A 21,923-nucleotide genomic window follows, 5' to 3' on the forward strand; every position below is an offset into this window, starting at 1 on the left:
GTGCCCCACCAGTTATGATGGGAATCAATTTAAATATACTTTCTTGATCCCAGAAGTTCAACCATGTGGACAGTGGTTACACTTGACAGGATGATTTGTTATAGCACAACTTATATATTTTAAATGGACAAAAAAAAATTAGTATCGTTTCCAGTATCTTAAGATAAATTGCCTTTGAATGGGAGCTTCCTTTCCAGTACTTTGAGGTCTACAAGACGTATCTAGAAAACTTACTACTGTGGAAAATGAAGACTGCTTAAATCGAATGGGAGGGGGGTAGGGGGAGGGCCTGTGGTTTTTCTTTTTGATTAATTGCTGTAACACTGTCCTTCGGGCGGCTGAGGGAGTTTCGTGTTTTCTTTAGACATCATTAGGTGCCGGAGCTCTTGCAGGATGACTTTGATGCTATATGAATTCTGCCATTTTGCTAGCACTGATATGGCTCTTGGGTCCACCGCTCCATTAATATTAATTTTTGTTACAAATCTTACAAAGGGGGGTGCTTCTGGGTATTTAGGTCCACATTCTATTTTAAGGCTGTATATTCGGTTTTCATAAATTGTTCTCGGAGGCCCAATTATCATCCCTGTCCATCTTGTAAGTGTCATGTCTTCGTCATCTTCTAGACCCCAGCTAACTGTGCCATCTCCTACTCCTTTCTGGCCTTCTTCCAGTTCTTCCAACCGTCGAAAATTGCGAGGGACTTTTACTCCCGAGCCCGTGGTGGCTGCCATCTTGCGTCGCTGTCGCTCCTGTCTCTGTCTCTCAAAAAAAAAAAAAACATTAAAAATTATAAAATGAAATGTGTCAACATTTGGATGGACGATATAATTCAGTGAACTAATAATTTCCAAATGACCAAAATCATGCAGAGGTAAAAGATTTATTGAAAGAGGGGGCACCTCGCTGGTTCTGTTGGTTAAGCATCTGACTTCGGCTCAGGTCATGATCTCACAGCTCATGAGTTCGAGCCCCGCGTCAGGTTCTATGCTGACAGCTCAGAGCCTGGAGCCTGATTGGGATTCTGTGTCTTCCTCTCTCTTTGCCCCTTCCCCACTTGTGCACGTGCGCGCGCGCTCTCTCTCTCTAAAAAAAAAAAAAAAAAAAAAAAAAAAAAAAACCACACAACACAAAAAACAAAACACATGCACATAAAAAAATACAAAAGGGAAAAAAGCTTATTAGATAGCAACAGAAACACATTACTAACAGGGGAAAATTCATTCACTGTATTTCTTATCTCAGGGACTCTCTCTAAATAAAATCCTGCATTTGTGTGATTGTTTTTCCTGTGTGCTAAGGATGATATATTGTATAGAAAGGGAAGCAGAACTGGAATGGAGCTAAAGCAAACCACTGGGCTTTTATACTGGACAGGAGGGAACATTTTGGGCAAAGAGGTAGGAAGAATGGATCCAGGAGACCAAGGGCATGCTGGGCGTGCTCACCTGTGCCCTGGGCAGGAGATCCAGCACCCAAGGGTGAAGAACCCTATGTTTATCTTTTTCCTTGAACTAAAATAAGGTGACCTTCCAAGGTTGGTGTTGATACATACAGAATGTAAGATATTTCTTGAAGTAAATTTGTAATTATTAGCTCAAAGAAGGTGTATGCATGTAGGCAGAGGGGATGACAGAAAAAAATGGGGTAAACTTTAAGCCTGGTGGAAGAAGTAAAATTTGCAAGGATTGTAAATTATGAGTTAATACTGACTTTTTTAAATTAAAATTCACACAGAGAAAATTTCTTATTGATGGCTGAATTTTGATTTAAAGAATATTTTGATTTCTGAGTCTTACACTTTCCCCATGTAATAAGATAAAGTAGATGAGTCAATAGTGATTATACTTTCCTTCTCCCCAGCCTCCTTGTCCATACTCCCAAAGCTGTTGACCGGATTTTGGCTGAAATAAGTCAAAGAATGATAAGACCCCATTTTTATTGTAACAGTTTTGGGAACATGGCCCAGTAAACAGTTGGATATGCTTTTATAGACAGGAGCTAGAAAAGGAGACTATGCATAATAAAACAGCACAGTCTGAGTCACAGACCTGGGGAGTTCTCATCTGATGTACATCGATCTTATTCTTATATTGCTTCTTATTTAAACTATTCCTTTGGTCATATCCACAAAAGAAAGATGGGAATATATTCAGACAAGCTGAGATTTTAGGAAGCACTACGAAATAGCACATGTGTTTATAGCCACATCCATCCTAAGTGAGAAAATGCTTCGTATAGGAGAACAACCTGCAGAAAGAATGTGCTGGAGAATAGGGGATGTAGTCATGGCCATCTGACTGTGCAGATGGTCAACAAATAACCTTGGCTGAAACGTGTCGAGCACTGGGAGAATCTGGGTTCACTGATCCAGAAGCTATTCTGTGTCATTCACACATGTGTGCTTGTGTATATGTGTGTGTGTGTGTGTGTGTGTGTGTGTGAACTAGATGAAAGCTACTGAGCTAAAGTGGCAAAGATCCTAGAGTCTTCAAGGAAATAGTGTATAAAAAGTACTTAGAATACTAAGACTTTGTCAGCTTTATTTGTGTTTGGGTATGTTACATGGTTCCTTTTTCCTGCCTTTAAAAAATGTTACTTTCTTAAGGCTTGAAGATATGGTACTCTTTAGAAAATGGCATGGAAAAGACTCTATTGAACTCCACCATTGGTTGTGAATGCCTAAAATCGAGTTGAAATGTCGTAGTTCTGAAAACTTTTGAATGACGTAATGGGCAAAACAATGGAAATCTGAATTACAGTGAGATCAAATTATTTCTGCTCTGATTATTTGACGATGTATATACATCAAGTTTTCCAGGCTGTTTTTTTATTTTTGGTTTGTTTTCCTTTTAAGGGGAGAATTTCACAAAGTTTCTACCTTATAGCAATTTTCCCGGAATGTATGTAGGCAGGGATTTTCAATTCGAACCACTAGAGGACAGAATAGTATCAGTCACTAGAGAGGCTGCTCAGTGTGTCCATAAAAAACAAAGTAATTCTAGGTATTCATACGTCTTACGGCATCTGGTTAATTAACGTAGCACCAGGCTATGTTCATCCTTAACGACCACAGCTAATGCTTTGTTGTTGTTGTCATTGTTGTTGTCTTTTGTTTTTACCAGCATTCAGCCATTCAAATATGCTTCTTACTTCTTAGCAAAGTGATACCAGGTGATAAAGTTATTAAAACCAGGATGGGAAAAATTACCCCCAATTCCCTTAAAAGCCAATTATATTGGATGGTGTGATGCAGTCAGATTAGACAGTAAATAACAACACAGAACTGGTGTTAGCCTGACATCATCATTTTAAAGCCTGCCTTTTCCCTTTGTTTTGCATTATTTATTTATTCTAGATTCCCATACATATATTTGCTATTTAAATAAAATGACAGTTGGAACATTTTTGTACACATTGTTTATAAGCTAGTTATCACAATCAATAATGTGAGCCGTAACATGGGTTTTCAAACCAACTTGTGAAAATTAATAAAAAGAAACCTCAATAAAATGGAGTCAGGAGGTTGGGCAGGGGGAACTCTCCTGCCTTGCCAGCCCTACCAATCAAAGTCAGTTGTGAATCCAACCGGAAGACATGGGCCTTGCGAGCCAATGTTACTTTACTATTGGCAATAGTCCAGCCAGTGAGAGACAGTCACAATTCAGCGAATGGGAAGCCACTATACTTTGACCTCCTAGTTTACTCCAATGGACTTTTTGTTTATAACAGCTACCCTCCCCGGCAACCCCACTCTCCCACTTTTCTCTATAAAAAACATTTCCTCTTTTTTTTTTTTTTCCAAACTTGTCTACTGTTTTGCTATACCTTGCTGTGCCTGATTGCAATTCTGTGCTATTCCCAAACAAACCCATCGATTGCTGGCAAAAATGTATCAGTTTTATTATTTTTTTTAACGTTTATTTATTTGTGAGACAGAGAGAGACAGAGCATGAACGGGGGAGGGTCAGAGAGAGGAGACACAGAATCTGAAACAGGCTCCAGGCTCTGAGCTGTCAGCACAGAGCCCGAAGCGGGGCTCGAACTCACGGACCGCGAGATCATGACCTGAGCCAAAGTCGGCTGCTTAACCGACTGAGCCACCCAAGTGCCGCCTAGTTTTATTTTTTAAGGCTAACAAAGTACTGGCAAAAATTCAAAACAATCTATTCATCACTATTTAACATGAGTCTGGATGCAGGTGAATATTCTTTACCCAAGTGAATTTAATGGCTATTACAGTATTCTATAAAATGGAGGGCCCATTGTTTACTTATCTAATCCTTTATAACAGCACATTATTATGGCTGCAATCATCTTTTATATAAATAATGCTGCAATAAAAAATTGGGCACACATTTGGACAGGTGTAGTTCTGTAATATAAATATCTAGAACTGCATTTTCTGGGTTCAGTGGTTCAAAAATTTTGGTAGATTTTACCAAATTAATCACCCAAGTTTGAGAATTATACACTTCTACTGTGTATAGGTATGTGCTCTTACCCCAATCATCACCAAGCCATCTTGTTTATCCGATTTTTCATTTATATAAATGATCGCCAGGGAAGCTGGTTTTTTGATATATGTATATTATCTACTTGTAGCTCTATCTGTTTTTGTAATTGGCACTGAGTTGTTAAACTTTTCTGAGTCCTTTTTATATTGAAAATGTTAGCATCAGTCATATGTTTCAAGATTTGTTTTCGTACATCTTTAAATTTCTTGATAGTTCTTTATCGGGCCGACTTAAAAAAAAAATCACATATTAAACTGTGTTGCTCTTTTCTTTTCTGGCCTTCGGTTTTCATATCACTCAGAAGAACTCTCCCATCTGGAGATTAAAAACTGTTTTCAAATTTTATTTTGATTTTATTATTTTTTTAATTTGAGGCAAGGAGGGGCAGAGGGAGAGGGAGAGAGAGAATCTTAAGTGGGGCTTGATCTCACAACTGTGAGATCATGACGTGAGCCGAAATCAAGAGTCAGACGCCTAACTGACTGAGCCACCTGGGCACCCCTAAAGCTTTTTACATACATGGTTTTTTCCCTCGTATTTAACAGGGCTTTTTCTCCTTTCTTATATTTCTATCCATAACCGTTCAGTGATTTAGCAACTTTTATTGTACTCACGTAACAGCTGGGTGGTCTTAGAGAGGCAGTGACATGCTCCTGGCCACAGAGCCCTGTATGTCAAAGCTGCTATCGAAACCCAGATGATCTCCCTTTACAGCCAACCTGCTCATTTCCTTTTATCCCTTAAACATCAAATTTCATTTTGCGTATTATGGGAGACTTGAAATCTCATTTTTTTTGTCCCAAAGAGACTATTTTCCCAACAACGTTAATTGAATCAGTCAACCTTCCCTTATTTATTTCGAAAACAACCATTATTCTATTATCAGTCCTCACTTATACGTATCTGCCAGGGATCGTAAAGCAATTTTATTTGTTTTTGTTCCAGTATCAACTTTAAAAATTCCAATTTCTAAAATTCTTTTTAAGTAGAGGTTACATATGTGTCAACAAAAAAAATACCCTTTTTTGCCAAGATATATGAAAATTCAATTCAAATTATTATCGGAAAGCATAACTCCTTCCCAGGTTCTTCCATCTGGATTCTGCTCACCCATCCTGCACCCTATTCCCCCAGCCTCTGCACCGTGGAACCCCTTAGGATCCTCCTTTTACCTCTCTTTCTAAATCTAAATTTGAAGAGGGGATCTCTCCTCAAATCGTCTCTAACTACATGGAATGTTTGCCTTTTTTTCTGATCCCTGCCCCTGCTCTGCTGGATCCATTCTTCTATCCATCTCACAATTATTTTCTTCCTATATATTATAAAAATTGCTTTCTATTGTTTTCTGGAGATCATTCCACTTCTGCATCACTTTCTACACTTTTATATATGCATACAATGGAGCATGACAAAAGACCCCCAGACCAAGCAGAGAGAGGCACAATCTTCCTTACAGGGTACCTGAGAGGAAGAAGCTGTGAATACACATGCATTTGCTTTTTGTTTTGCTCCTATGAATATTTCAATGCGTGTGACGATAGCTTGTATAATATATTTAAATACAAAACCAAATCAGGACTTAAGAGTTGTTGAGGGAGGAGGGTGTAGGGGGTCTCCTGATGATTCTGACCCACAGGCACCATGGAATGGCACTGCTCAGGATGCTTGAGGAAAGATAGCAACATCTTGGTTCCCTTGTGTTCAGAGGACGTGGCATGGGCCCCAGTTTCTGTGGCTCGATCTCTGCTCTTGAGAACAGATCCTCTGAGTGTTAGATCCTCTGAGTTAGCATTAATAAGTATCATTTTTCAACCCAGGGGCTACCAAACCATATCGCTTGTGTGGGCACCAGATATGTTCAACATTTCCACATGGAGAGACGCTGCGTCTCCTTCTTCGTTTCCTCAATTTTCCTTATTCTCTTAAATTTTCAACAGGTTTTTTCATGGAAAGATAGCACCTGCTGATTTCACCCTGACATCCTCCCAGGCCAGGGGCTGTATTCTTTTGCTTTCAACAGAGAGGCTTATTCCTTGGGAAATTCTCTTAATTCCCACTGTTAGTGCCTCACTGCTCAGGAGGGGAACTTCTTTTTTCTCCTCCCCCGCCCCTACTACGTCCACCTGCTGATGAAGCCAGGGGAGGAGTTGCTCCATCCGGGTCTCGTCCCGAATAACAGGAGATCCTCTGTGCCGCGAGGCTGAAAACCTGCTGGCACCTCACATGAAGGATACGATGGCTTGGTCTTTTGTCAGTGCCTGGCTCTCTTCCGTCAGCTACTGAGGGACTCTGAAGGTCCCTCCTATTCTCTGGGAGTGACAGAAGCAAAATTCTCATTTGGTACAGAAGTGTTAAGATCCCCTTCCTGTCCAAATTCTACCCTCAAGTCTGAACCCCGCCCAGGAAGCAAGTGAGGCTGGAGCAGAGTTAGGACCCAGGTAGGGGTGTATCTATCTCTCGAAAAACATGTTTTTATTAGGTCTGAGTTTCACAGTTTATTGGATGTATATCGAGCATTTGATTCATCATCTGAATTGCCTCAACATATGTACATACTGTATTATTATATTTTATATTTTTTCTTAAGTAGGGAAGATACCTACTAATTTGAGCCTCAAATAGCACTGCTTTTGGATTCACACCAGCAGGGGTTTACGTCAGGGGTCTTAGAGTGGGCTCACATTTACATTAGATGACAAGGAACATCCTAAGAACCCATTCTGAGGAAGAAGAAAGTTAATTCACAACCTGGTCCAATTCTCATTACCCAGCTTGGGAATAGAAAGTCAATTCTGATAAAGCCATGATGATGACACCAGGATCACCTTTGGCCTGACCCTTAAAATGCTGTATCTAAATGATGTGAAAGAGAAGGACAGTTGGCGTTTTATTGTTCTTGTTGTATTCGTTTATTTTTAATATGTCAGGCATTTGTTGCACACAGCAACCTGAGAGAGATGCTTTAGGGAAAGAAATCTTTCCTCCAGAACTGAGCCCTCTACCCATGTGTGTATAAGATGCATGTAGTTTTTGATGTCTGAGGCCTCAGATATGGGCCCAAGTGCTCCAAGGAACTTTGTGTCTAGAACTTAGAGATGAATCTGCTGGGGAGATCTCTAACATCCTTTCTGCCCAGGACCCTTGATTGTGTATCTTCTGAGACAATCTCCCTGTAGAAGGCTACGGCTGAAACCCTGAAATATCCAAACACCTCTCTTTGCCCTTCTAATTTCAACTCATGGTAGAAATCCACCCAGCCAGGGGCACCTGGGTGGCTCGGTCGGTGAGCGTCCGACTTCAGCTCAGGTCATGATCTCACGGTCCATGAGTTCGAGCCCCGCGTCGGGCTCTGTGCTGACAGCTCAGAGCCTGGAGCCTGTTTCGGATTCTGTGTCTCCCTCTCTCTCTGCCCCCTCCCCTGTTCATGCTCTGTCTCTCTCTGTCTCAAAAATAAATAGACGTTAAAAAAAAAAAAGAAATCCGCCCAGCCAGAGGGATTTTGAGGACAATTTTGTTGGTTTATTTATTTCAGTTCCTGAAACCCACCCACCCACAGAGAATGCATCCTCTTTCTCCCCCAACCCTCCGTAGGCACAAATGGGTCCTTCAAGGCATTTCTCGTGTAATCCCATAATTTGCTCTGGAAATATGCTTATTTTCTTCCCAGTTCCATTGAGCATCTTTCCTTCCTCCCAAGGAATGAGAATAAATGAGGAGCTGTTACTACAAAAAGTCCATTATACTGAATAATATACCAGCTAAGAATCCAATTTTTAGCACTCTCAAACTAACTCCCTTTTGATCATAAATATTTTTATCCACATTGGTAACCACTTTGTTCATCTGGCATGAGCCCAAATGAATTTCTGTTATTTGGAATAATTCAAGTTTCTCCCAGGGAAATATTATATTTATTACAAGGCGAATATGGAAACTTGGAATAAATTTCTACAACAAGGTACACTTAGATCTCTTACGTAGAAAAAGTCACATGATTTATGGGTCAAGGGTAACCTTGTTCTTTGTTCTCCTCAAACCTTGCTCCACCCTTCCCAACAGGTACACATCTCCACCTTCAGTGGCTAAAACGTGTCTGACCATCTTTCTATACTTCCAAGAAGATGGATTCTTCTCGCATTGAAGGTAAAACCATGGGGACCATTTTTGTGTTATGATCATTTCCCTGCATCACTGTCATGTGACTCTGGCTACTTGTTTCTAGATACTACATGCTGGCTATCTTCTGCTTACCCATAATATTTCAAGTGTACAAGCCAAAGAAATAAGGACATTTTCCATCAAATCTCTACTAATAGTGGGTGGAAAAACTAATTCAGCGGCCACCCACTTTGGACAGTAACAAGACAAGCGCTTTTTGGATACAACAATGGGAGGAGTGTTACACACCATACAACTATAAAAGTGAGCCATTTACACTATTTTCATGTATTGTTTTATGTATATCTGCTATATTAAGTGTTTCTTAAACTGCACCAAAAATAGGAAACACTCAAGTTGGTGTCAGTGGTTTCTATATTACTCGGCGGTCGAAAGCGTGACTAATGGTCACCAGCAGACAGCGACTGAAGGGCCATGAAGAGCGGGTTCAGGAAAGGATTTTCTCGGGTGAGCAGAACAATTAGTTGGGAGACGGGCTCCCACCGGCACTTCTGTCCTACATGTCATGTCTTATTGTGCTCTTACCATACAAGGATAAAAACCACCCTGTCATTAGAGAAAGAAAGATACTTCATTTTTTAGTGCAAGAAGTCGCTTACCCAAGTTGTCCATCCAGGAAGAGTAGAGAAACTGAAAAACAAAAGTAAGAATATGACCTCTTAGCAGACACGTTAACAAGACTTCCTCATCTGTAGGTAGAGTGTCTTCTTACGTGTATAACTGGCCATGACGATATGGTACTTATCTCTCTCTCTCTCTCTCTCTCTCTCTCTCTCTTTCTCTGTTAATGCTGCATTTAAAAAAATTTACTTATTTATTTTTATTTGAGAGAGAGAGAGCACACACAAGCAGGGGAGAGGGGCAGAGGGAGAGACAGAGATAATCCCAAACAGGCCCTGCACTGAGCGCAGAGCCTGATGAAGGGCTCCATCCCGTGACCCTGGGGTCATGACCTGAGCCAAAATCAAGAGTCAGACACTCAACCAACTGAGCCTCCCTGGTGCCCCCCTCTGTTAATGCTGCACTTTAAATTTCCCTACTCATTCAGTATTTAGATTGTCCCTTTATGTGTTCAGGAATGTGCTAGGCAAAGAGTTCAGAAGCCATTTCCCCACCATGAAGTAGGTCATACCTTAGTTGAGAGAGAACTAACCCATCATTGTACAGTGTGGTCTGGGACGTGATAAAAGTTTTACTCTGGAGGGGCAGATAGATTTAGACAGATCGGACTCTGAGGGCTTTCTGTGAAAAATTTTAAGGAGTCCTAAAGAGCCAGAATGAGATATTAGCACATATTAGGAAGCGAATCTGTACCTGGCCAAGGCAATAGCATGTGAGTTTGCGTTTTCTGTGGCCCCAGATGGAAGGTCTGTGTGTTATGCTTTCGGAGGTCAGGTGCTGAGAAAGCGGACTCTGAGACAAAAAGTGCCATGTGAGGAGTTTAGTAGGGAGTGCTACGGGCTCAACGCATGTGAGAAGAGCAGGCAGGATGAGGAACGGAGGAAAAGCCGAAGGGCTGTGCAGTCACAGTGTGGCTTCGGTCAAAACCCGGGTGGGGGAAGGGGCTCTGAGACTGCGATGACCCTTCAGGGGTGGAGTGAGGGGTCTGAGCCTTTATCCCTCCACATCCAGTCCTTGGATAGAGGGGAGAAAACTGGGGCTAAATGACTCATTTCAGCCAAAGGCAATTCCAAGAATGACTCCCAAGTCTCTGTATTTGCCAAACATCTACATTTCTCAACAGAAGAGATTACTGAACCGTCTGCCATCTTCCACCTTGGAATCCTCTGTCTTTCACAAGTTTGATTTCCCTGTGTTCACACCATATTCTTCATCCAATCGGATATTGTTATGGTTGCAGTTTTGATGTCACACGATCATAGGCATGAGGAACAGACACGGTTACAGAAACAAAACTTGGGTTGGATCATCTTCCTGAAGAGACAGTTACTGTCACCTGGCGTATTAGAGTCTTTACATCCAGCTTCTTTAAGAAGGAGAAAGACCATTGAATCCGCTGCTGTGAAAAGGCAGTGATAGAAAAAAGAAAAAAAAAAACTATCCTTACCAACTATCTCCCACCTGAGAGGCTCACTTCTCTCTAGGTATTATGGGAAAATATGAGATCAGTAACCTCAAAGAGACCATGTCTTCAGCTGTTAACAGTCTACCAAGGCTATCAAGAAACAGAGGCATGGGCTGTAATGTGGAGTCCGAGGACCAAAAGCATCAAAATCATCTAGAAATTGTTAGCAATGCAAATACTCAGTCCCCACTATAAGACTTAGTGGATCAGAAACACTGGGGTGAAGCCATGACCCCTGTATTTTAACAAGCCCTCCAGATGATTCTGATACACACTGGAGATGGGGCTTCATTTAGTGCAGGTGATAAGTATCTTAAGCCAAATCTCTACAAGAAGCCATATTTAGGGGAGCCTGGGTGGTGCAGTCAGTGGGGCGCCCGACTTCAGCTCAGGTCATGATCTCACGGTTTGTGAGTTCAAGTCCCACGGTGGGCTCTGGGCTGACTGTGTGGAGCCTGCTTGGGATTCTCTCTCTCCCCCTCTCCCTCTGCCCCTCTCCTGCTCATGTGTGCTCTCTCTCTCAAAATAAGTAAAGTTTAATAAAAGAAAATAATATTCAAAAATACGAGAATGGAAATTCTATTACCCAGATAGTACTGCTGTGAACATTTTAGTGCAATTCTTTTCAGACATTTTACAGGAATTTTAATTTATAGAAATTATGATGGTACTAGTTATTTTGTAACCTGCTTTTTGATTTAATAATCTGTTTAGCTCAGACATGTATATGTGATAAGGATAACTCAGATGACCCAGCCTATGAGTACAAATGAGCTTATCTTTACTCTGAGCCCCCAAACTTGTCTCTTCAAAATCAATGTACAGAAATCAGTTGCATTCTTATACACTAATAATGAAGCAACAGAAAGACAAATAAAGAAACTGATCCCATTCACAATTGCACCAAGAAGCATAAAATACCTAGGAATAAACCTAACCAAAGATGTAAAAGATCTGTATGCTGAAAACTATAGAAAGCTTATGAAGGAAATTGAAGAAGATATAAAGAAATGGAAAAACATTCCATGCTCATGGATTGGAAGAATAAATACTGTTAAAATGTCAATACTACCCAAAGCTATCTACACATTCAATCCCAATCAAAATTGCACCAGCATTCTTCTCGAAGCTAGAACAAGCAATCCTAAAATTTGTATGGAACCACAAAAGGCCCCAAATAGCCAAAGTAATTTTGAAGAAGAAGACCAAAGCAGGAGGCATCACAATCCCAGACTTTAGCCTCTACTACAAAGCTGTCATCATCAAGACAGCATGGTATTGGCACAAAAACAGACACATAGACCAATGGAATAGAATAGAAACCCCAGAACTAGACCCACAAACGTACGGCCAACTCATCTTTGACAAAACAGGAAAGAACATCCAATGGAAAAAAGACAGTCTCTTTAACAAATGGTGCTGGGAGAACTGGACAGCAACATGCAGAAGGTTGAAACTAGACCACTTTCTCACACCATTCACAAAAACAAACTCAAAATGGATAAAGGACCTGAATGTGAGACAGGAAACCATCAAAACCCTAGAGGAGAAAGCAGGAAAAGACCTCTCTGACCTCAGCCGCAGAAATTTCTTACTTGACACGTCCCCAAAGGCAAGGGAATTAAGAGCAAAAATGAACTATTGGGACCTCATGCAGATAAAAAGCTTCTGCACTGCAAAGGAAACAATCAACCAAACTAAAAGGCAACCAACGGAATGGGAAAAGATATTTGCAAATGACCTATCGGACAAAGGGCTAGTATCCAAAATCTATAAAGAGCTCACCAAACTCCACACCCGAAAAACAAATAATCCAGTGAAGAAGTGGGCAGAGAACATGAATAGACACTTCTCTAAAGACGACATCCGGATGGCCAACAGGCACATGAAAAGATGCTCAACGTCGCTCCTCATCAGGGAAATACAAATCAAAACCACAGTGAGATACCACCTTGTGCCAGAAAGAGTGGCTAAAATGAACAAATCACGAGACTAGATGCTGGCGAGGATGTGGAGAAACGGGAACCCTCTTGCACTGTTGGTGGGAATGCAAACTGGTGCAGCCGCTCTGGAAAACAGTGTGGAGGTTCCTCAAAAAATTAAATATAGACCTACCCTATGACCCAGCAATAGCACTGCTAAGAATTTACCCAAGGGATACACGAGTGCTGATGCATAGGGGCACTTGTACCCCAATGTTTATAGCAGCACTCTCAACAATAGCCAGATTATGGAAAGAGCCTAAATGTCCATCAGCTGATAAATGGATAAAGAAATTGTGGTTTATATACACAATGGAGTACTACGTGACAATGAGAAAGAATGAAATATGGCCCTTTGTAGCAACATGGATGGAACTGGAGAGTGTTGTGCTAAGTGAAATAAGCCATACAGAGAAAGACAGATACTGTTTTCACTCTTATGTGGATCCTGAGAAACTTAACAGAAACCCATGGGGGAGGGGAAGGAAAAAAAAAAGAGGTTAGAGTGGGAGAGAGCCAAAGCGTAAGAGACTCTTAAAAACTGAGAACAAACTGAGGGTTGATGGAGGGTGGGAGGGAAGGGAGGGTGGATGATGGGTATTGAGGAGGGCACCTTTTGGTGCACTGGGTGTCGTATGGAAACCAATTTGACAATAAATTTCATATATTGAAAAAAAAGAAAAAAACTGAGAACAAACTGAGGGTTGATGGGGGGTGGGAGAGAGGGGAGGGTGGGTGATGGGTATTGAGGAGGGCACCTTTTGGGATGAGCACTGGGTGTTGTATGGGAACCAATTTGACAATAAATTTCATATTTAAAAAATAGAAAATAAAAAATAAATAAAAGCTCACACAAAAAAATAAAAAAAATAAAGTATGTATCTTCCTCAATATCTCCAAGTTTAGAACTCTGGTTTTAAAGTTTTAAGAGAGCACACATATTTAAAAGCAAGCAATTTTTATTTTGTATGAAGCAGTTAAGACAGTAATACAAGTAGGATGTCAACCTAATAAAGCTAAATGTTTGGGGAAACATTAGCATGTACAGTATTGCTTTTAGCTTCTAGATAGGAGTACATATTAACTACTGTAAATTTCTACTTGGCCTCTTCTCCATTCTGTTCTCTTCAGTTCTTAGGAAAGAAATATCCAGGGGGAGAAAATGTTCTTTCTCTAATTCAAGACTGCGGACAGTATGTGAACGTGAATAAGGAAAGCCAGGAGCAAATTGTCGTCATGCTTGTTATCATTATTATTTCGCAGAGATCTCGCACAATGCCATTCGGGTTTGTGGGGTCTAGAACAGAGTGCACTCTTTTGAGTCAGACAGATCTGGTGGAGAATCTCTACTCTGGCATCTACTGGCTCCGTGACTTGCTACATTACTTTGAGCAAGTTACTTCACCTTTAAAGTCTTGTTATTCTCATTTCAGAAAAGAAGATAATACAGAAACTATCTTGCTAGGTTAACTTGAGAATCGAATAATGTGTTAAATGAAGGATTTGCTTCTGAAAACTTCCTGGTTTAAAGAAAACAAAAATTCTACTGATCATGTGAAGCAAATGACCTGTATTTGCAGTCAAGTGTGGTAAATGCCTCTCCTCTCTCCACCTCCCTACCTCTAGGTGAACTTGAAGGTACACAGGGGTTGAAAGGTGACGTGGACCAAGACTGCCTCTGCTTCTCTGCCCTTTTCCTCTCTGGCAGTTGGCCCTGCCTCAGACTCAGGAGCCTATTCAGCTCATCCTCCTTCCTCTGAAGCCAAATCCGAAAGCACAGGCCAACGACGAATACACTTACTAACACTAATTAAACCGAAATGAAATGTGTTTTGTTCTTCAGCAAGTTTTCACATTAAGTGATAGATTTCATCTCGAATTATACAATGAGTCAAAAACAGAGCATGACGTAAAGTGGCAGAACTAGCCCCAGAATTTTGGACCATGGCTCTGCTTCTTACATTGGGTGAAGGTCACCGTGGCCGTGGGAAAGCCACCAAGTCTCAACTGAACTTCAGTTTCTCTGGCCCCGCATTTGTTCCATCATGGTTTCGGGGAGCTCCCGGCTGGAAGAGCTGGAATCCTTTCATCCCTAGCAGCTCTCATGAGTGGAAACCCCCTCCCTTGGTTGGCACGAGTGCCCTTCTGTGCAGCCCTCCTCCTTCTCCTGGCCACTCCCCTCCCCTCCAGGGGAAGGCTGGAGCAGTCCTGTTTCTTCTACCCTTCATCTAACACTTCCTTTTGCCAGCAAGACTCCTTCATGCGTATTTCTAAGAACTCTGACTTGTTAGGTACATTTTCATTTATTGTTTTAATTTGTAATGTTCACATGATTAAAAATACAAAAATATGCTGGAAAACCTCCCTCCCCCTGTTTCTTCCCCTAGCGTCGTTTCCCCAAAACACAGGTCATCATTGTAGTTTATTCTTATATATTCTTTATTTGTTCATGCACAAGTTAGGTCAAATAGAAAATTTGTTTTACATTTTATTAAAAAAATTTTTTAATGTTTATTTATTTCTGAGAGACAGACAGAGACAGAGTGCGAGCAGGGAAGGGGCACACAGAGAGGGAGACACAGAATCCGAAGCAGGCTCCAGGCTCCGAGCTGTCAGCACAGAGCCCGACGTGGGGCTCGAACTCACAAACCGCAAGATCATGACCTGAGCCGAAGTTGGACGCCTAACCGAGTGAGCCACCCAGGCGCCCCTTGTTTTACATTTTAATGTCAAATACAGCACTTTATACACACTGTTCTTCATCTTGCCTATTTTTTTACTCTTTTCTTTCAGTATAGGAAGAGCATCCTCACTCTGTTGTCCAGCCAGGTGGTGTTCCTTTGCGTGACTATACTTCAACTGTCTCAAACTAAAAGAATTTGAGTGGTTTCCTGTCTTTTGATATTATAAATAATGCTGCAGTGAACAGTATTGTATGCACGCCATCAGACACATATGCAAGCATTTTTACAAGATCAAATTTATGGATCAAAGATGGTAATTTTAACAGATATCAATATATTGCCTCTACAGCGATCCTACCAATTTCCAGTGCTCTGGCAAATTATAGGAGCATCCCTCTCCAAAATCTCCACGAAAGTGTGGGCCTTCAGCTGTTATGAATGGCATGCTGTTCACTTTTAATTTGTATTTTTTATCATTATAAGTGAGGCTGAACCTGTTTTCATGCATTTGTTTTCCCTCTGCAATCTGCTGTTCGTGACCTTTGGCCATATTTCTATTGTGTCACCTGTAACAGATATTCAGTGTGTATTGACATTTTCAAGTCTGGCAATGCACATTATTCCTTGTACTTCTTAATGTTTCTACCAATTTCTGGCAAAGAAATCATTGGAATGGATGTGCTAAGTTAAGAAATTAGTACAGTGGAGACGTACCTCATTTACTCTGAGGAAAATAAACCCATTTGAAGAACCAAGTATGAAATACTGATGAATCTATTTTATCTCATGAAAATTTAAGATGAATGGAAAATACAAAGTGACATTACAAAACAAAGACCATTGTAGTCACTACGCATAATCTTAAAGGACAGGTAAATAAATATACATATATCTACACACACGAAACCAAAGCAATTAATGACAAGAAGAAATAATAGTCTCTGGAACAGTCCTCCCGCCCCTCCACCTACCCTATGCTTCTAAAGTCTGCCCTCGGCTCATGCTCCTCATTCTTCGAGGAATGCATTCCTCGTTTGCTTATCTTTCTTATCAGCTGGAGTGCAAAGAAGAGACACCGGTTGATTTCTCCTCGAACAATGGTCCAGGCACAGCTGCTGTACTCTTGGCTTTCCAGGTAATCGTGGATCCTTTGGAAGTACATTTTAATCGGTAACCTAACGTTCTCACTCCCCAAGATGCTGCTGTCCTGCTCTGCTTCCAGGCCTGTGAGTGTTTCTAGGTATTCCAGCTGTTGATGAAGCTCAGTGAGGAACTTCTCCACGTGGCTTTCCTCCCAACCACCCGAAGAAGTATTTGCCCTGAAGAGGTTGAAGATCTGCTGAAGCATCTCGTGAAGAATGGCCAGTGCTTGTCCTTTCTGGTACTGGCGAGGATTCACAGACCGCTGGGGAAGCAGGAAGTTTTTCCTGTGTGGCAGACACTGCTGAATTGATGAGCTTTGCAATGTACTCAAGAGTTTTAAACTCTCTCTGTTTACTCTTTGTTGGAAGAGAGCCAGTTTCAACTCTAGGGAGAAGATAGTAGAAGAGGCCAACAGCACCGACACAATTTCAAAGAAATGCTTGTTAATCATGGTGAAGGTCAAATATGCCACTTATCTCTGGGCAGACTTAGGAAAGCTCCAACTTTAGTGAATGTTTGCCTTTCATGCAGCTCAGATTGTTCTGGAAGGTGTTCTCTTTTGTTGGTTTTGTTTTCCGATGCTGTCATTACTCCAAGATTACATACTGGGTTTTCTGGTTCCCTTTTCATAGTGTTTATGGGACCTTTCCTCCACTTTCCCCATTGTGTTGGCTGTTTAACGAAGTAACCAAAAGAACTTGATTCATTGTATGTGTTCCTTGGATAATTACAGACTAGTCACCCAATATGATTTTCTATTACTCTCATTATGTATTAGATACAAAGTTTCACTCAACACAATATGCTTTCTAAATATTTAGTCAAGCTTATTAAAGTTCTTTTATTGAGAGTATTTTTTTAAAGGAGTACTCTTTCATGGAGTAATATTTATCAGAGGCTTAGCAGCACCTATAGGGTGCTTGGACAGGGGGTGGGGGGACAGGGAATTAAAATCTATACAGACTACTAAATTTAAAAACTCAAGTAGAACTGTAAATTTGTGCAAACGCTTGAGCAAATTAACCTTAAAATATGTATGAGCAATCTAAAATTGTTTTTTAATGTTTATTCATTATTTGTTTTTGAGAGAGAGCTAGAGAGAGAGCAGGTGAGGAGCAGAGAGAGAATCCCAAGCAGGCTCCTCACTGTCAGCACAGAGCCTGACATGGGGCTCCAACTCCCAAACCATGAAATCATGACCTGAGCAGAAACCAAGAGTCGGACGCTCAACAGACTGAGGCACCCAGGCATCCCAAATTGTTTTATATCTTACTAAAGTAGTTCAATATCTAAGTTTCTAACCTATGAAAGTAATGTGAATGAGAAAAAAATTAGCGAAAGAAGGTCATTATAAAGTTATTACAACTGCAGAATATTAGAAATGGCTTATAGGTCCAATAATAGGGAAATGGTTAAATAAATGTTGGTATATCCATATAATTAAATGCCATGTAATCATTATAAATGATAAAGTTATATGTGAAAAGGTTGGGCAGTTGGCTGATGTACATTCCCTCGGGTACCACTAACTATGGTAAAGCAAAGCTACTATCTTTACATTAATAATGCCTCTTGAATTACAAATACCCAGTTCCACATTTTAAGTCCTCCCAAATATGCCTTCAATCTACCTTTCCAATCTTATCTCCCACTGTTGCTCCAAATATAAGGTAAGGGAAACTGAATTCCAGATAAAGTTAATGACTCACTATTTCCTTAATACACCTAGCAGAGGTGTGTGTGTGTGTGTGTGTGTGTGTGTGTGTGTGTGTCTTCTCTCTCAGAAATATCACCCATGGTGTTACCTCCTTCACCTCTAATATGTGTCTGTGCAAGGACTAAGGGTTACTTCTTTAGGATGTAGATTTCTTTTACGAAGCTATAATCTGTCTTCTGGATCCTCACAGCATTGTATACCCTTTTAAAAACACTTTTCTTGTTCTGTCTTATGCATGGCTATATATTTTTGTCACATTTACATTTATGTGAGTATGTAAGTATGATTGTCATATAGCAGGGTTACATCTAACCATGTTGCTATTTGTTTTCTAATTGTTCATATGGTTTTTTTCCTTCTTTTGGATTGATTACAAAACATGATTCCATTTTATCTCCACTATTGGTTTATTAGCTTTACCACTTTATTTTTATAGTACTTTCTCTAGGGTGTAAAATATATGTCTTTGGGGTGCCCGGGTGGCTCAGTCGGTTAAGCATCTGACTCTTGATTTCAGCTCAGGTCATGGTCAGTTTGTGGGATCGGGCACCATGTGGGACTTGTGCTGACAGTGTGGAGCCTGCTTGGGATTCTCTCTCCCTCTCTCTCTGCCCCTCCCATGCTCGTGTGCTTTCTGTCTTTCTCAAAGTAAATTTAAAAACTTAAAAAATATTAAAATATATATCTTTATTTAGCATATTACAATTTACTTTCAAATAATATTACACATGGCTTAAAGGATATCACAATATACTCTTCTCCATCCACTCATCCTTTGTGCTCTAGTTGCTAAACATTTTCATGTGTTTTAAACCCCACAAACATTGATACTATATTTATTTTAAATAGTCAATTATATATTTTAAAGAGATTTTTTAAATGAGGAAGCCTTTCTTCTATATTTACTCATTATCATACATTTACCAACATACCATTTCTGGTGCTGTTCATTTCCTTTCAGTAGATCTAAATTTCTATTTGCTATCATTTTTCTTGAATAACTATTATTATTCTTAAATCCTTTAATAATTCTTGTATCTCAGTTCTGCTGGTGACATATTCTCTTGGCTTTTTGTTTGTCTGAAAAAGCATTTTGCCTTCAGTTTGAACATACGTTTTTGCTGAGTATAGAATTCTAAGTTGAGATAGTTTTTCCCTCAGTACTGTAAAGATGTTGTTCCATTGTCTTTTGGCTTGCACGATTTCTGAAGAGAAGACTACTGTCATCTTAATTTTATTTCTTTTGCATAATATGTCTTCTCTTTCCCCAACTGCTTTTAAGGTTTTCTCTGTACCATTATATTTCAGCAATTTGATGATAATGCGCCTTGATGCAATTTTCTTCTTGTGTCTTCTGAGTTTCCTAAGCTTTTTGAATCTGTGAGTTTATAATTTTTTTTAATTTACTTATTTTTGAGAGGGAGACACAGAGCATGAGCAGGGAGGAGGCAGAGACAGAGAGACACAGATCCAAAGCAGGCTCTAGGCTCTGAGCTGTCAGCACAGAGCCCGATGCAGGGCTCAAACTCATGAACTGTGAGATCATGACCTGAGCTGAAGTTGGGCGCTTAACCAACTGAGCCACCCAGGCGCCCCGATAATTTTAATTAAATTGGGAAAAGTTTCAGACCTTATTTTTTTCAACATTTTTTATCTCCTTCTGGGACTTTAAGTACAGATATATCAGACCATCAGTATGATCATACAGGCCACTGATGTTTTGTTCGTTTAGCTTTTTCTCTTTTATTTTTGATCATTTCTATGGCAATGTCTTCAGGTTCAGTGATAATTTCTTCTGCTTTATCTTATCTGAATGTTAATCCCATCTAGTATATTTATCACTTTAGGTAGTATATTTCTCATCTCTAGAAGTTTATTTTGTTCCTTTTTGATATCTTTCATTTCCTTCCTCATCACGTTCATCTTTTCTCCTATCTTCCTGAGCTTATGTGGTTTATATATGATAGGTGTTTAAGCTTCCTTCTCTGCTAATTCTGTCATTTGTGTCATTTCTGGGCCTTGTTTCATGATTATCTTTTCTACTGCTTATGGGTCCTATTTTCCTATTTCTTTGTATGCCTGATGGCTTTTGGCTGGATTCAGAACATTCTAAGTTCTACATCATGGGTACTGGATTTGTTAAGCCCTACATATACGGCTGGGCTTTGTTGTAGGACATAGTTGAATTACTTGGAATCTGTTTGATTTGTTTGGGGCTTGTTTTTCAACTTCGGTAGCATGGATGGAGCAGACTTTGTAGTCTAGGGTAATGTCATCTCACTACCAAGGGACCATCCTTATAAGGACTCTACTCACTGTTCCCTGTACTAGGAAGTCTTTGCACTCTGGCTGATGGAAGCAGGAGATGTTCCCAGCCCTGTGTCCACCCTGGGGATAGTTGGCCCATTCCTTTTTAAAAAATATTTATTTATTTTGGGGAGAGCACAAGCAGGGGAGGGTCAGTGAGAGGGGGACAGAGGATCCAAAGTGGGTTCTACGCTGAAAGGTTGACGGCAGGAGCCTGACGTGGAGCTCGAACTCAGGAACAGTGAGATCATGACCTGAGCCAAAGTCTGACGCTCAGCCCACTGAGCCACCCAAGCACCCATGCCGATTCCTTCCTGAGTATTCTTTCTCCAGTCTTGAGATTCTAAGTGACGTGGACACTAGGTATTCTTAACAAAAAGTTGTGTGTGCAGGGCACGTGGGTCGCTCAGTTGGTTAAGCGTCTGACTTTGGCTCAGGTCCTGATCTCGCGGTTCGTGAGGTCGAGCCCCGCGTCGGGCTCTGTGCTGACAGCTCAGAGCCTGGAGCCTGCTTCAGATTCTGTGTCTCCCTCTCTCTGACCCTCCCCCGTTCATGCTCTGTCTCTCTCTGTCTCAAAAATAAATAAACATAAAGAAAATTTAAAAAACGAAAGGAAAAATAGAATAAACTACCAGTGGCAATCTATCTTTCACTAGAATGGACTTTGTAAGTGGTTTTTAAATTTGCTCAAATATACATTTTTATCTATTCACCTTTTTTCCCACAAATTTATTTAACATTATTGTCAATCTAAAAAACATTAATGCTGCAAAAAAAAAACCTCGCGATTACCTCTCTGTGTTCAAAACATACCACAATAGCTCATTAGTAAGAAAGGCATTAAATTTTTTTTAATGTTTATTTATTTTTGAGAGATAGAGACAGAGCAGAAGCAGGGGAGGGGCAGAGAGAGAAGGAGACACAGAATCTGAAGCAGGCTCCAGGCTCCAAGCTGTCAGCATAGTACCCGATGCAGGGCTCGAGCCCACTAACCGTGAGATCATGACCTGCGCTTAAGTCCAGAACGCTTAACCAACTGAGCCACCCAGGCGCCCCTGTAAGAAAAGCATTTTACATTTAACCAAAAGATGGCAGCATAACATCAATTACTTAGAGCCTGGTATCATCTTGCACTGTTGGCAAGAGAAATCCAAAAGTTCATGGCACCTAGTGGTCTAATAATGTGTGGTCAGCAACACATTATTACTTTGACAAAATGAATAGTTCCCATAACGCATAAGATCATTAATTACTCTAAGTCATATGAAGATACTTGCTGGTTAGTATTGTGAAGTCTTTCCCTTTTCT

At 40.5% G+C, this 21,923-nt stretch overlaps 2 protein-coding genes across 2 annotated transcripts in view; both read right to left on the reverse strand.

Moving 5' to 3' along the window:
- Positions 1–217: 217 nt before the first annotated feature.
- The window catches only part of LOC102959849 (ubiquitin-conjugating enzyme E2 variant 1-like), a 46,101-nt gene continuing 24,395 nt past the window's right edge, over positions 218–21,923 (reverse strand). The window contains exons 2-3 of the mRNA XM_042963646.1: positions 9,296–9,326; positions 218–758 (exon numbers count right to left, since the gene is read on the reverse strand). Of these exons, the coding sequence (XP_042819580.1) occupies positions 309–758; positions 9,296–9,326 (481 nt within the window). The 3' untranslated portion in view covers positions 218–308. The remainder of the gene's footprint in view (positions 759–9,295; positions 9,327–21,923) is intronic.
- On the reverse strand, positions 16,392–17,042 carry IFNE (interferon epsilon). The gene has a single exon (XM_007098513.2). It carries the CDS (start codon positions 17,040–17,042, stop codon positions 16,416–16,418), a length of 627 nt encoding a protein of 208 aa, XP_007098575.1. The 3' UTR covers positions 16,392–16,415.

The sequence above is a fragment of the Panthera tigris genome, chromosome D4 (genome assembly GCF_018350195.1).
Source record: "Panthera tigris isolate Pti1 chromosome D4, P.tigris_Pti1_mat1.1, whole genome shotgun sequence".
Lineage (NCBI taxonomy): Eukaryota > Metazoa > Chordata > Mammalia > Carnivora > Felidae > Panthera > Panthera tigris.

Coding starts and splice junctions, on each gene's coding strand:
- IFNE (XM_007098513.2), bottom strand. CDS start 17,042: ATGATTAACAAGCATTTCTTTGAAATTGTGTCGGTGCTGTTGGCCTCT.